Source organism: Stegodyphus dumicola, chromosome 7 (genome assembly GCF_044657685.1).
Source record: "Stegodyphus dumicola isolate Sdum_Otavi_A_Nest chromosome 7, ASM4465768v1".
NCBI lineage: Eukaryota > Metazoa > Arthropoda > Arachnida > Araneae > Eresidae > Stegodyphus > Stegodyphus dumicola.
This window is the reverse complement of record NC_140774.1, coordinates 50,193,690-50,207,467: the sequence shown is the minus strand read 5'-3', so window position 1 is coordinate 50,207,467 and position 13,778 is coordinate 50,193,690. Positions and strand designations below refer to the sequence as shown.

Here is a 13,778-nt window from a genome sequence, read left to right as displayed (position 1 = left end):
TTTGACTACCATGGTGGCCATGTTTGTTTACATTTGAAACTTAGCAGAATAGTGGATTTGTTGCCAATCTAGAAAAACTAAGCTTTGCAACAACAAAGATAACACCTTCATTTATCATTCTGAATTAAATCATGCTTGATCCATTCTGGAATTCATTCGAGGAAATAAGTGTTTAAGATTTACTTCGTAATTTTTAATACAGATATTTTGAGTTTTTATGTATTTTTGCCTTGTTGTGAAGTGAGAACTGAATTAATTAAGTAAGAAATACTGAATCGTCTGTGAAAAACTGTTTCTTTTTTTCTTTTCTTTTCTTTTTTTTTTTTTTTGTTTTTGTTTAATTTCTTTTATATAGCATTTTAGATTTATTATAGTATTTGAATAGAACATGTGACAACAATTAGATAATTTTTCAGACGATATAAATTTTGTGCATTCTGAGTTATAAAATGAATGAAATGTAACGCTGTTAAGTGAACCTAGTGCCAAAGTGTCACTATGATAAACAAATATGGTGAATTTTAAAGAGAACATTTATTCTATAGCATTATTCTATATTTATGCATTATCAATGAAGTAGATTTAATTCAATCCGATAAGTTTAAATGAAATGCAAGAAAAAATGTGTATAATTTAATATTCCGTATAAGGAAGTCATATGGTGTACACATCAGATTTTAAAACGCAAGATTTAAATGTTTTTATAACTTTAATTTTCAAACAATTAGTTCTTAACTAGTAAATCTATCATAACTGGAACTTTTACTGTTTATGTATACATATAAAGTAAAAGTTCTACTATCCGAAAAGCTTGGGAAATGCAAAATTCAGGACACATGAAAATTCCAGATAACTGAGCATATAAAAAATGGAATTAACATTAGAAAAGCCAAATCAATGGGAAAAATTTCTGCTTTAAAATTGCAAAAACAATCATTTTGTTCGCTATTAACTTGAATATCAAAAGCCTACATTTGAAATCATATATGATTTCAAAAAAAAAAAAAAAAAAAAAAAAAAAAAAAAGATAACGCATTTCAGTCATAAAAGACAATGTACTTCAACTGTTACGAAATCTCCTCCAACATGCAAGTTGGTGGAAAGGAATAGAACTATTTAGTTAGATAATAAAGAAATACATATTAGTGATATTATAATATATAATATACAAAAAAAATTAAATCTCTTATTTACAATTTTCACATTACATCGCCATTGTTTATCTATTTTCAAAGTCATGTATTGTGGTTTTTTTCCTGATGCCCAGATTTTTTAACTTTGAAAATACTCCATGCATTCCCAAATATTAAAATTTTTTTCAAAATGTGAGGAAAAAAATAGAACTTATATATATCTAATATAGTTTTAATCATATTCAACAAAATCTCAGTTTTAGGTTATTTGAATATGGTAAAGCCACAAAGGCTAAGTGATTAAGTAGAAGGATGCTTTCATTGAAGACTTTCTGATGGAAATTGGCTCATATTCATGTTTCACATGGAGAAACACAAGAAAATAACCTTGCGGTTAAACCCAAAACAGGTTCAACTACAGTATTTGGCAGTCTTATCTACTGGTGTTAAATGGCAAATTTTCGTAATTAGCTTTCTGCACACATACAGCACAATATGGCTTGCTTAAAGGTGTTATGTAGCTTTTTTCCATCTCTGTTTAGCATTTTGGTTGTGCACAGTGCTGAAGTCAAGCACAATGCTGAGAGTGCCATTCTCTGATGTTTTTTTCAGCAAAATCAGATCACTGTATATCATGGGAACAATAGTGCAGTAAAATCTGATGAGAAGTGTGCATGGCTTGCATGAAAAAAGAAGATTCTAAAATATGGCCAGCGCTAAATGCATTGTTGAAACAGATGTAAAGATATCCAAACAAATGTTTCTCTCCAAAGTCGACAACAAATTGGCGACTTTTCAACAGGTGTGTGGATAATCACAAATATTCTACATACGAACCTATAATTTGTTCTATATTTCTAACTCAATATATAATGAATATTCTTTTGCATATTTAATAAAGAAATAGTGTTAAAAGGAAATATTATATATTTTCCAGATCTAAAAAATTTATCGCAATTTAAAAGTATTTTCTATGGCAATTTTGAAGCAGAGAAGACCTGCAGACTGATAACAATCACAGCTTATTTGGATAATTTTCTAGGTACTTCCTGATTAACCACTCCATAGAAAGTCTTCAACTTAACTGCCAAGTTTGTAAATTAGTAAAACACTTTTGTATGGCTATTTTTCTGTTCATAGAAATCATGACGTTTTATTGTTTTGCTTATTATCAATTATTTAAACAAAAATAATACAATTCAAATATTTTTACGAGGCTAAAATGAAATACTCTTTTCTAGATAAACTTATACAGTTAAATATTGTATTTTAATTCATATAAAACTGTAATGTATGCTAATATAATTATATAAAAAATTAGATAAATTTCTATAGTTATAGACAATGAAACTAAACACATATTTTTTTTTCAAAACCTCACTTTAAACAAAGAAGATTTACCCATAAATACTGTATATTCAAAGACATAAACTGTGAAAAGAGGGAACTGCTATTATTCTTTGTTTAGTCTATTTTTGGTAAAAACCTTTTACAATTCTGCACGGACTGTTGAAATACTTAATAAACAGCAAACATACTAGCGTATAAAACTGTATTTTCATTAATGTTTAGGGCTACATATGTAGCAAACTTTTTAAACCACTACATTGCCTAAATTCTACACATGACAGAACCAATATAAGACATCTTGGCCTGTGAATGCATAATATGTTTTAATCAATAATTAAGAGCACATTTTTCATTTATAACTATGGAATGTTTCAAGATAATAATTATATAATATCTTTATAAAAGTGTTTGCAAGTACAATAATACTCAAAACAAATTCAACACATAAAGAACTTAAAATTCCACTTCGAGCACATTTTTCAAATATTTTTATTTATGAAATTTAAAACTAATCAACTTCTAACCTAAAATTTAACAGAATCCATTAACCATAAATAGTAATAGAAAAATCACAAATAGAAATGAAAAATAATTCAATTCTTATACGCAAAATAAGGCTAATGTCTAAGGAACTTAAGAAATAAGCAAAAGAAATATCCTAATCACCTGCAGGTCAATATTCATCTGAGACATCTGAAAAAATGTAGGATAAGCACCCTTAGGAATGGAAGCAAATGAGCCAACCACAGGTTCAGGATCAATTTCAGGTGGGGATGACTGTTGCAAATCATATGCTTTTTGAATTAAGATGGATGCTGAAATTCCGTGTTTCCTATAACATCCCTGAAATCAATAATGTTAAAATTATCAACAGTTTTATATGGTAAGTTCAAAAATTCTGAAAAGATTTCAAATATAAAACTGTAATCAGGAAAAAATACAGTTCGATTTTATTTTTATATTATAAAAATATATTTGATTACATTAAACTTTCAGTGTGAAGAAATTCATACATTGTGTAAGGCAATATATAAAGAATATCTAAACACAACAGTGATGGAGATTGAAAAATTCTGGATTACTTTATTACAGGGCTGACATAAAATAGTTTATGTCTTACCAAGGCCAAAAAAAATTGGAAGAAACTAATAAAAACACTTAAAATATTTTATTGATTAATAATATTTATTAATTCACTAAATTAAAATCAATACATAGAAAGTTATGCATATTAATTACAAAAATAATTAATTATTGCTTTAAATAGCCTGTAATTCTAATAATAGAAAAAGGATAAATATATTCAGCTTTTCTTACTTATATCACTGTACTTCAACAACATGGGCTTAAATTAATTTGTAATAAAAAATAGGACACATCCCTTTCCTAAATCAGGCAACTTTCCCATGTTTTACTGACTAAACATGGAAATAAAAGTGGCAAATAAACTGATAAAAATGAATAATTTTCTCATTGACCTGTCTGAGTTCAGGAATCATAGAAGCTGAGACACTGAAGCTAATGAATTATAAACGAGTCACCAATCACACCTTATCTTACAAATTTAAGTAGTAGTTTCATGTTCAATTTTGTTTGAAAATTTTGTTTAAAAGAAGTTTGAATGTAATTTAATGGCATTGCCAATGCTATTATGCCTACTTCGAGAGATTAAGAGAATGAATTTAAAGGTTTTATAAGCTAAAAGAAATTAATAAGAAGATTACAGGAAAACATGTTAGTTTAAAAAATATTGTCAGAGTTAAACCTTGCAAGGACAGCACCAGGAAAAGTGCTCCAATGACTTCAGCGGTAAAAATAAGCAATATGTACGTATGCTTTCTGACATGGAAATTATGGAAGTATCTCAACATTTACTAAATAAATCAGCTTTTAAAGTTAATAAAGTTGAAAAGAAATTAGAGCAGGATTGAGAAAAGAACCTTAAGATAAACAGACTTTTATTATATCAGGCCAGTATGAGATACTTTATAAATAAAAACAAAATCTTTGATGTAGTAACAACATAGTTATTTTACAGTTGTAATATTCCATTCTCTGACAGCAAACATCCATTCTTTAAAAGTATGACCAATATATTAAGACCAGTTACATATTTCCTAAGAGAAAACATGTGACTGGATAATCTTCAAAATCAGAAATATTGAGCTAAATGATTAAAGTTCATAATGGTAGACAAAGTACACAGTAGAATCAAACTGAATACTGAAAAGAAAAACTGTGGTAAAACAGTTGTAGGGATTCAAGATGGTTGAATTACATCCATAGTGACCGTATTGGTAACAAAGCTATTCATGCTGGTAATTGAATGTATTTTCTTTAAATCTATGAGAGCAAAACTGCAAGTAGCCAGGACAGTAGTAACAGTAGAAGAAAAGAAAAGTAGATATAAAGAAAAAGCTATTATGATGACAAGTAATGAGTGTAATTGAGAAGGGAGGTTCATGAAATAAGACATTTTCTTCATACAATTAATGAATGTTTTGCTTAGTATTATAATCTTATGAAGAAAGTCCTGTCTGTTAAATAATGATCATAAATAAAATACTTGGTTTACTGTAATGACATGAAACCACAAAAATCCAAAAATATAAGGTAGAATAATCTGACAGATAGCTTGGAATCATTCATAAGAAACTGTTCACATCACACTATTAGATACTTTAAAATGGTAATGATACTGATGACAAAGTAATGTTAAATATTATTGTAAATCAATATAAATTGTACAGGTATCAGTATAAATTGTGATTATATAAGGAGTAAAATTCTTGTAACAGTTGTTAACACCAAGCCAGTAATTGCAGAAGTTTTGCCCAACTGTTTCACAAGATGCGATCAAAAACTAAGAGCTCTGCTATGTTAGTTAAATTTGGACAACACTAATGGCTGAAGATAATCTTTAAAAATCTTCTGAAAAACAAATAAAAAATAGTTTTTGATCAGGCAGTACCTTAACATCAAATGCTTGCTGATTCATCTACAGTACAAGAAATCTAAATTATCAAAATGAGTAGGAAGAAAGTACTAGGACTATCATGACATAAACCCAAATTTTATGCCAAAGCTTTTCATGCAAAATCAGCTCTTTTCTGTAAAAGTCACAAATTGATCCAACTTCTACATGGTGGTCTAATTTAAAATAACCTAAATGAAGTTTAAAAACCCTTACTTGCCTAATGATGACATTTTCCCACAAGCGCAAGGGATTCAAAGAACATTCTCCTGCTTTTCATTTATTCTTAATAAATTAAGAATTTCTTTGGACTTTGAAACAACAGTGAAATTGGCCTTATGCTATGAGCTACTTTCTCGAATGCGATGCTATATTATCTTTGAATAAATATTATAAATGCTGTGGCTGAACTTGTTTAATTTTAAAATACATTTCTCTCTACTGCTTACAATTCTATAATAAGTTTCAGTTATTTCATGAGAATCTGTTAGTTACTGCCACTTTATGCTGGTTTTAACAGGTTACAACCAGTGATTTTAACCACTTTGGTAGAAGCTTGCCAGATCTGCTTTATTAAAAAAATAAAAATATAATAATGATAAAAATGAATTCAAAAATATTCACAGGAAATGAACAGCATTTACCTAAATATGGCAACAACCAAGGGGAGCAATTTACTTGAATGCAAAAACAAATGAACTCAGTAGAGTGACAAATCTATTACAATAGAATACATTTAATTGAATTTAGATTCTCTAAAGAAAGAAAACTATAGTGCTATTCAGAATGACTTTACTAACCTTAAATTGTTCCAGAGTTTTACAACGCAATAACACATCTCGCATGACAATATTAAAAGCAGCGGCACAATACATAAGAAATCCCATACGATTAGAAAATATATTGTCCCACAATTTAAGCCACTGTCTTTTATTAAATACTTCTGAAAATGATGTCTGTAGGAGATTCCACCCATATATCTGTAAAATAAATTTATGTGTTTATATATGTAACATATTTTAATTTTTTTATAATTTTCTAAATACAGTATCATTTTAAATATCAAGATTGACTGCAATCAAACTGAAAATTTACAGTAATTTGTTAATTTATGTCTGTATACCAAACATGCTTATTTCAATGCAAAAGTGAGGATTTTGCTTTATTTAATCCCATTTAACTCCAGCAAAAATTATACATTTAAAAAACAATAAAATATTTTTATTTGTTAAATAAAATGCAAAACCTGTTAATTTTGACATTAAACAATGAAAGTTTTTTATTGTTTAATCTCATAGTTTATTTGTATTTCAACTGCAATAAAATGATAAAAATAATTTTTATTTATGGAAGCCATAAAACAAATTGAAATTTTTGAAAATTTTATTGCTTTAAGATGAAAGCAAAGAAAGAATTACTTTCTATTTGCTTAAATAAATACATAATACATTTTTATTAAACTAAAAAAGTCGCTTAAATTCAATGCTCATTGTAACTAGTATATAGTATATTTTTAAAGGAGAGAGACAAAAATAAATTCTTAATGTTTTACAAAATAAACAAAGAAGTATGTATAAATTACAATATGTAATTACATTTTATTACTAATGTTTAAAAGCTGCATGTTTGCCAGATGACAAGTATGACTGATATGAGATGCCATATACTGAAATAAAAAATGAGTACATATTTAATTCAATATTTTCCTTAGCTTACAGTAAATTAACTTCTATTATAAGCCAATAAATAAGACATATGTATTTGTTTAAAATTTAATTGTTCAACCTAAACACGTATGAAACATGTCTAGCAACCTGTCACATCCCATAAAGTTTTAATAATAACTAGTAAATTTGAGATATCATTTGCTTAAAATTTATAAATTCAATCTATTTTCCTGTACTGTTAATACTAATATGGTTTTGTACCTGTCTCTGTAATGATGCTTGTAATTAGAGTTAGTATATTTAAATCCTCAAATCCCACAGATTTTGGGAAAAGAAAGAAAGAAAGAAAAAAGAATAATCCAAGATTCAAATACTTAAATCTTTTTTTTTTTTTTTTTTGGTGTGTGTGCGTTATTTTAAGTCTTAATCGAAAAAACTGTTCAGTACAGTACAAAGTCCGAGACCTGGACACACTGGAATTTCAAAGTTTGTGGATTTCCAAATTTTCTAGATTAGATCATAGTTTAATCAAGTCATATAGCATATTATAAAGCATATTATATAAAGCATATTATAAAATTAAAAATTTGAAACAGTTGTTTACAGGGTTTGTACACATTTCTGCACATGGAAATTAAGTACTTTTAAGGACTTTTAAGGACCATTAATGGAAAAAATTAAGGACCTATGAGCAAATGGGAACTGAATAAATTCAATTAAAAATATTATTCTATGCCTGAATTTCACTTTTGTAATACCATCCTAAAAATAAAATAGATCCCTAAGTAGTACGCATTATTACTAAACATGAATTAATTAACATAATTATTAATAAGTTTGAGAATAAAATAAACTTTATGCAATTTATCAAGTAGCATTAAATATTTTACACTTAATAATAGTTGTGCATATTTGAAAGAAGATAAGTGACATTTACGTTTTACTAATAGTTAGCTTTATGCTGATTTTTTTATCTCATTTTGTCACATACTTGGTCAGTCTAGAGGTTTAGTAAATAGCAGGTATTAGATTTTATGTCAAGCGGAATAGGTTAAAATGAGAAGTAAGATCATAATCAACATGATTCATAACAAAATACTTAATGCTGTCACCGCTGCTGTTTGTCCAGAGAGAGACATGCTGATTCGAACAAACCTGAAAGGCCTGATGAAGGCATGGTTGGCAAGTGTTGAAATTTAGTCAGGCTCTGTTTGATGCAGTTAGTGTCATAGCTTTGTGTAAAATTCCAGGGGTTGCAACCCAGTTCATATACTTTCAGGTTCCAATAAGCCATTAAAGCAACCAGAGGTGATAAGTTGTTTTGTATTATTTAAAGTCTCACTAGATGCAAAGTATAAGTTTTACCTGAATTTCTGCATTTTTGTGTTTTATATTGTGACCACAGTGAGTATTAATGAAAGGCAATAACTCGCCTTAATATGTAGAGATAATTTCTAAGGGTAAGCAGTTAGTTATAAATAATTAAATTAGGTAAATAGGTAACCTTAGTCATTATGCATTTACATGGCCACTATTAAATTTTATTTTTTAACAATATTTGTTAAAAAAGCCCTATTAAAATCAAAATCTGATAAAATTGCACAGTTTAAAATACATGTAATTTATGACACTGATTCTTAAACGATATTAGATTAATTACACATTAAAAGTTACAAAAAATTAATGTTTTGTAACAACAATACTCAACAAAATGTTTATCCGTCATTTTAATTTGAAGCCTTCCCAAACATTTCGATACTTTATATTAAGCATCTTCTCTAACAATGAGAGATTTGTCTCAATATGCAAACCAATGCTCTCGCTAGTTTCTGCGGGCTTATCTCCCAACTTATCAACCTCTCCACAAAGTACCTATGAGGGTTTAATTGATCTGGTAAAAGTTAAATAGTCCCAAGCCTCAGACAGAAATGAAGCAAATTATCGCTATGTCTGAAAGTAATTACAATATCAGACAAAGGTTTAAAAAGAATTTTTTATTTAAAAAGCTTCTTATTTAAAAAGAGCTTAGAACATAAAGGCATGTTCTGATGCTAACAAAATCAATTACAGCTCACGGTGATGTAATTAAATAAGAGCAGTCAAATTCAAAATCAAAATGTGGACTAGTGGTCAAAGATTATACAATTTAATTTAAATTTAATCTGGCTCAGTAACTCTATCATTTGAGAAAATAGACATTATTACATAATAATAACTGCACATATCTTTGAAGAATAATTTTCTTTAAGTATTCAGTTTCTTTCTTCAACACGTTTCCTTTTCATTTTAGAATTTTGGGATTTAATTAAGGATTTCTCTTATTCTAAAAAACACTAAATGCACTTAGAATATATAGAAAGAGTGGCTAATTTTATTTCTTTAGTAATATGATTATTCAGAAAAAATATGAAATATATATGGTAAAGGCCGGTTACAGAGCTGGTGTGGCAGAATCTTTAGAATTTAGTGACACATGGAACAACAAAATCTAGAAATGGCAAAACTCTTAGAATTTAGAGCAGACATTGGAAGCAGAATTTAAAAAGGCACTAGGCAGCAGAATTTAGGATCCACAGAGATTGCTTTTTATATATTTAGAAAAACAGTGTCTTATTATACCTTTATTACATTTCATAATAAGTTTGAGATTTAAATTACAATAATTATGTTAAAAGTAAATTTGATACTACAGTAATATTTTTGGGTTCAAAAATGATAATTTATTATTCAATTTTTAAAATTTTGTTACATCAATAAGTAATACTAAATTCAAAAGTAGAAAAAGAATTCTATTTGTGGAAAATCCCTAGTGCCCGCTCTGTGTATGATGCATTAAGACATATTAGATGAATCTTTTAAATTGTAAGTTTTCAATTTCTTTATTAATAAAAAAATCCCTTTCTCTAATGGCTGCCCAAATGATAAGATTAGAAGCATTTTTGATATTTTAAATGCTTATGTCTAGTGAAAAGTAGAGAAAATAAAGGGAAGATAAACATGCTAAGAAAAAGATTCTAGTATCAGGAGTAAAACATTCAAATATTATGTTTTCATTGTTCTTCCAGACCTCCAAAAAATAAGAAATTTATCACAAACTTTTTGTAAAATGCATCCATTATGTGTTGATACCATGGAGATATTTTTCATTTTGTCACATATTTCTCGAATCTTCTAGAATCGTGGGTCTATAAATCTTGCCTTCAAATCCTTCTAAACTTTCCAAGCTGCAATGTCTAAAATACTTAAGAAAAATTATCCCTACCAATTCTGTAACAGCAAAAAGCCAGAAATATTTTGGGTGGGAAAAAAAAAAAAAAAAAAAAAAAAAAAAAAGGGGGGAGGGAAAAAGTGTAAAATTAATTTTATAGAGAAAGCTGATGCATTTTCTGAGAATTCTGAATATTCTGAGACAATTACATAGAAAAAACGCTTACTACGAAAAAATTAAAAAGAAGACATTTTTAATTAATTACACAGTTAATTTTGCTTTTGCTAAAAGCTGTTTCGTAAATTAGGCTTTATAGCATTATGCCTTGTGTATTTTTCAGATTCAAATTATTGTATAAGTTGCCAAAATGAAACTTTATAATATGACAGCAAAAAATAAAAATGTTTTATTTTAATGTTATTTTTAAATATAATTTCAATATGTTATTACTATTATTTTAATGAAATTTATCAATGTTATGATGTTTTAAAAAAAATCGTCGACAAATTTTCAGATCTCAGAATTAAAAATTTTCTATAGAAACTGATCTTAAAATCGCCAAAATGTTAACAAGTCGCCAAATTTAGAACTGTTTAATAAAAGAACTCACATCCTCAAAAGCGAAAACTTGTTTAAGAGCTCTTTATTAGGAAAAATGAATTTCCAAATGCTTATGTTTCACTTCTTGCTTAGAAACTGGAGTATCCCATCATTTATATTAGAAATAGATACAATTTATAACCCATGAAAGCCATTCAAAAGATAACCATATATGTCAATGAATCGCCAAAAATATTCCTCCAAAATGCTAGTTCACACTTAAAATGGCAGTCATAAAAACAGACAGAAATTTCAGATGATTAAAATTAAGGACCTTTTGCTGATTTTGGCAAAAATCAAGGACTTTTAAGGACCAAAAATCGATTCCAAAAAATTTGAGGCCTTTTAAGGACTCTTAAGGACCATACGAACTCTGTGTTTATGAAATTGTTAATTTGCAAAATTAACAATGAAGCATATATAATCTTAAAAAAATCAAAATGTACTAAAAAAAGGGGGGAAGGATACTTATTTATTTTCTTTATTATACATGTCTTTTAAATGCAAATATTTAATTTGTTTCATTTTTTGAGCTAATACTTTCTCTTCAGTTTTACAGACAGGTATAATTTCTTGTTCAATTACAAAGATTTACTTTCAAGCTCTATAATTACTGTGTAGAAAATCTTCACTAAATTTTCAGTAGAAACACTTTTATTCTAAAAAAAACTTCTCCATCACTTTCTTCGCTATGAGTTGTGATATTTTTAGAATCATATTACAGATTTTGTTGTGTTTTAGTTGACTGATGGCTGTGGCATCATCTCCGCAATGGAAAACTTTTGTTACACCAACTTTGTTTATTACCACTTCCCTACAAATTCCATTCATTGGAATATTTCAACCCCACCCCCTTTTAGCCCAAACGGCATTACCCCAGAAGCGCTATTAATTTTATTTTGGCATTTTGCGTCGAAAATTCTAAATGTCAGTTTCACTTTTCAAATTGTTGCCACATATTATCACCCTGTGTTATATTTAAAGAAATTAAATAATGAAGAATGTGCATAAATGTATGCATGTTTCTTGCATTGTGATAAAAAACAATGGTACCTAGAGCCATCAAATTTTTGAATAACCTAATCCTCCACCGAATATGGGCATCTGGAAGCCCTAATTTGGAATTTGTTTTATTATCGATTTCATATTTTGTAACACTTTAATGAATTTTTTATTAACAAACTCAATGATTTCAGAGTGAGCAATGGCAGCACTGTATGGGGGGGAAAAAAAAAAAAAATTATCTCTAGCGTACGAGACTGTGTATCGGAAATGCTAAAGATTTAAAATTATTTTGTGATGTCGCTGTTGAATTGAATTTTATAGTTTAAGTGCGAAGAATATGTTATTTAATAAACAACGGTAACCCACAAAACCTTAAAAAAACACCCCTTTGGACATAATGAAAAATTTGAAAGCTTTCAGAATTTTTTTTTTTTTTTTCAGAAAAATATGAATTTGCAACTATCATCATCATAATGGGGTATGGTTGTTGGCTAAAATAAGTCAAGCAATTTTTAAAAAATATCTGCAGACATTTTCCCATGACCTTGCAATGCTCCACATATCAGATTTTATGTTAAAAGTACTGAACAATTCTTGAATTCGTCTTCTCACTTTTCAGAAAATTTAGCATAGCTTTTAAAGAGGGCATTTTATATTTGCATTTCAGCATATGCAGTATTGCAGTATTCATAGGCTGAATGATGAATGTACAATTTAGAAGAAACAATAATATGGAGGAGATATATCTTTTACTAAAACTCTTAAGAATGAGCCAAAAAGCTGTCTATGATCAGAAAATTTTTTGCATCATTCAGTAAACCAACCAATGTCAAATGTTGTCAAGCATCGGGTATGAAATGATTTTTAAACCAATCATTCATTAATGTCTGCACCACTAATGCTCTTTTATTTGATCGATAAATAATGGGGTAAATCTTTGATCTTTTAAATCTCCAAGGCTGAGTATTTTTTTTTTTCTTCTGATTACTATAAGTTCACATTGTGCATTTCTGCAGTATTTGCACATGCTAAAATTGGTAGTCTTGCTTTGGAATCTGTGTTGGAGACTTTTCTGCAGAGATTGCCAAGATGTATTACGGTATGCATTGTCAGAAAAGACCAATTTCGTCTGCATAGTTTCATCATGTAAATATGTTCTGGAGATAAATTTTCATCATTGATGAGTTCAATGAATTTCAGATGCTTCAGCATGGGTTGAAGCATTTCACCCGAAATTGTTTGGTTAACCTACCTATCGAATATGTGCACTCAGTTTTAAAGTCTATTTCCACATGAAATATTCTGGTTTGAGCTATTAGCATTGGACTCATCAATGTCATATCCCTCCTACAATGCTGTCTTACTCATTCAATCACCACTTCTAGCAAAGTGAATGATTTTTCTATTATTCATAGTGAGTGGGATACCAGAATCCATAAATTTCTTTCCTTTTTTCATGTCATACAACTCATAATTTTGAAATGGTACACTTTTTTTGCTTAATAGCACTTTTGTACACTTTTTTTTTTTTTTTTTGCTTAATAGGCATTAAAACATGCTTTCCCTTTGCAGGTCTTGCTGCAGCTCTAGAGTTCGAAACTCTTTTTGATTTAATCAAAAATTCAAATAACAGTTTTCATAAGACTGCTGTAAAAATAACACGTAAAAAAAAGTTTTAAAAGGGAAAAATAGAAAAACACACCTCTGCAGAAATATTCAGTTGCATGAAATGTCTCATCAACTTCTGATCATGATAAGAAATAATATTTTCAATAACACAGAGAATATTGAAAGGAGGGAAGGGACAAAACAGAAACCAATTTTGGCACCAGCTGCCTAGA

At 28.3% G+C, this 13,778-nt stretch overlaps 1 protein-coding gene across 3 annotated transcripts in view; it reads right to left on the bottom strand.

The window, feature by feature from the left end:
- The window catches only part of LOC118195760 (TBC1 domain family member 31), a 202,753-nt gene that overhangs the window by 142,546 nt on the left and 46,429 nt on the right, over positions 1-13,778 (bottom strand). For all 3 annotated transcript variants that reach the window (XM_085820182.1, XM_085820184.1, XM_085820183.1), the window contains exons 13-15: positions 13,640-13,773; positions 6,258-6,437; positions 3,150-3,326 (exon numbers count right to left, since the gene is read on the bottom strand). In XM_085820182.1, coding sequence (XP_085676308.1) covers positions 3,150-3,326; positions 6,258-6,437; positions 13,640-13,773 — 491 coding nt within the window. The remainder of the gene's footprint in view (positions 1-3,149; positions 3,327-6,257; positions 6,438-13,639; positions 13,774-13,778) is intronic.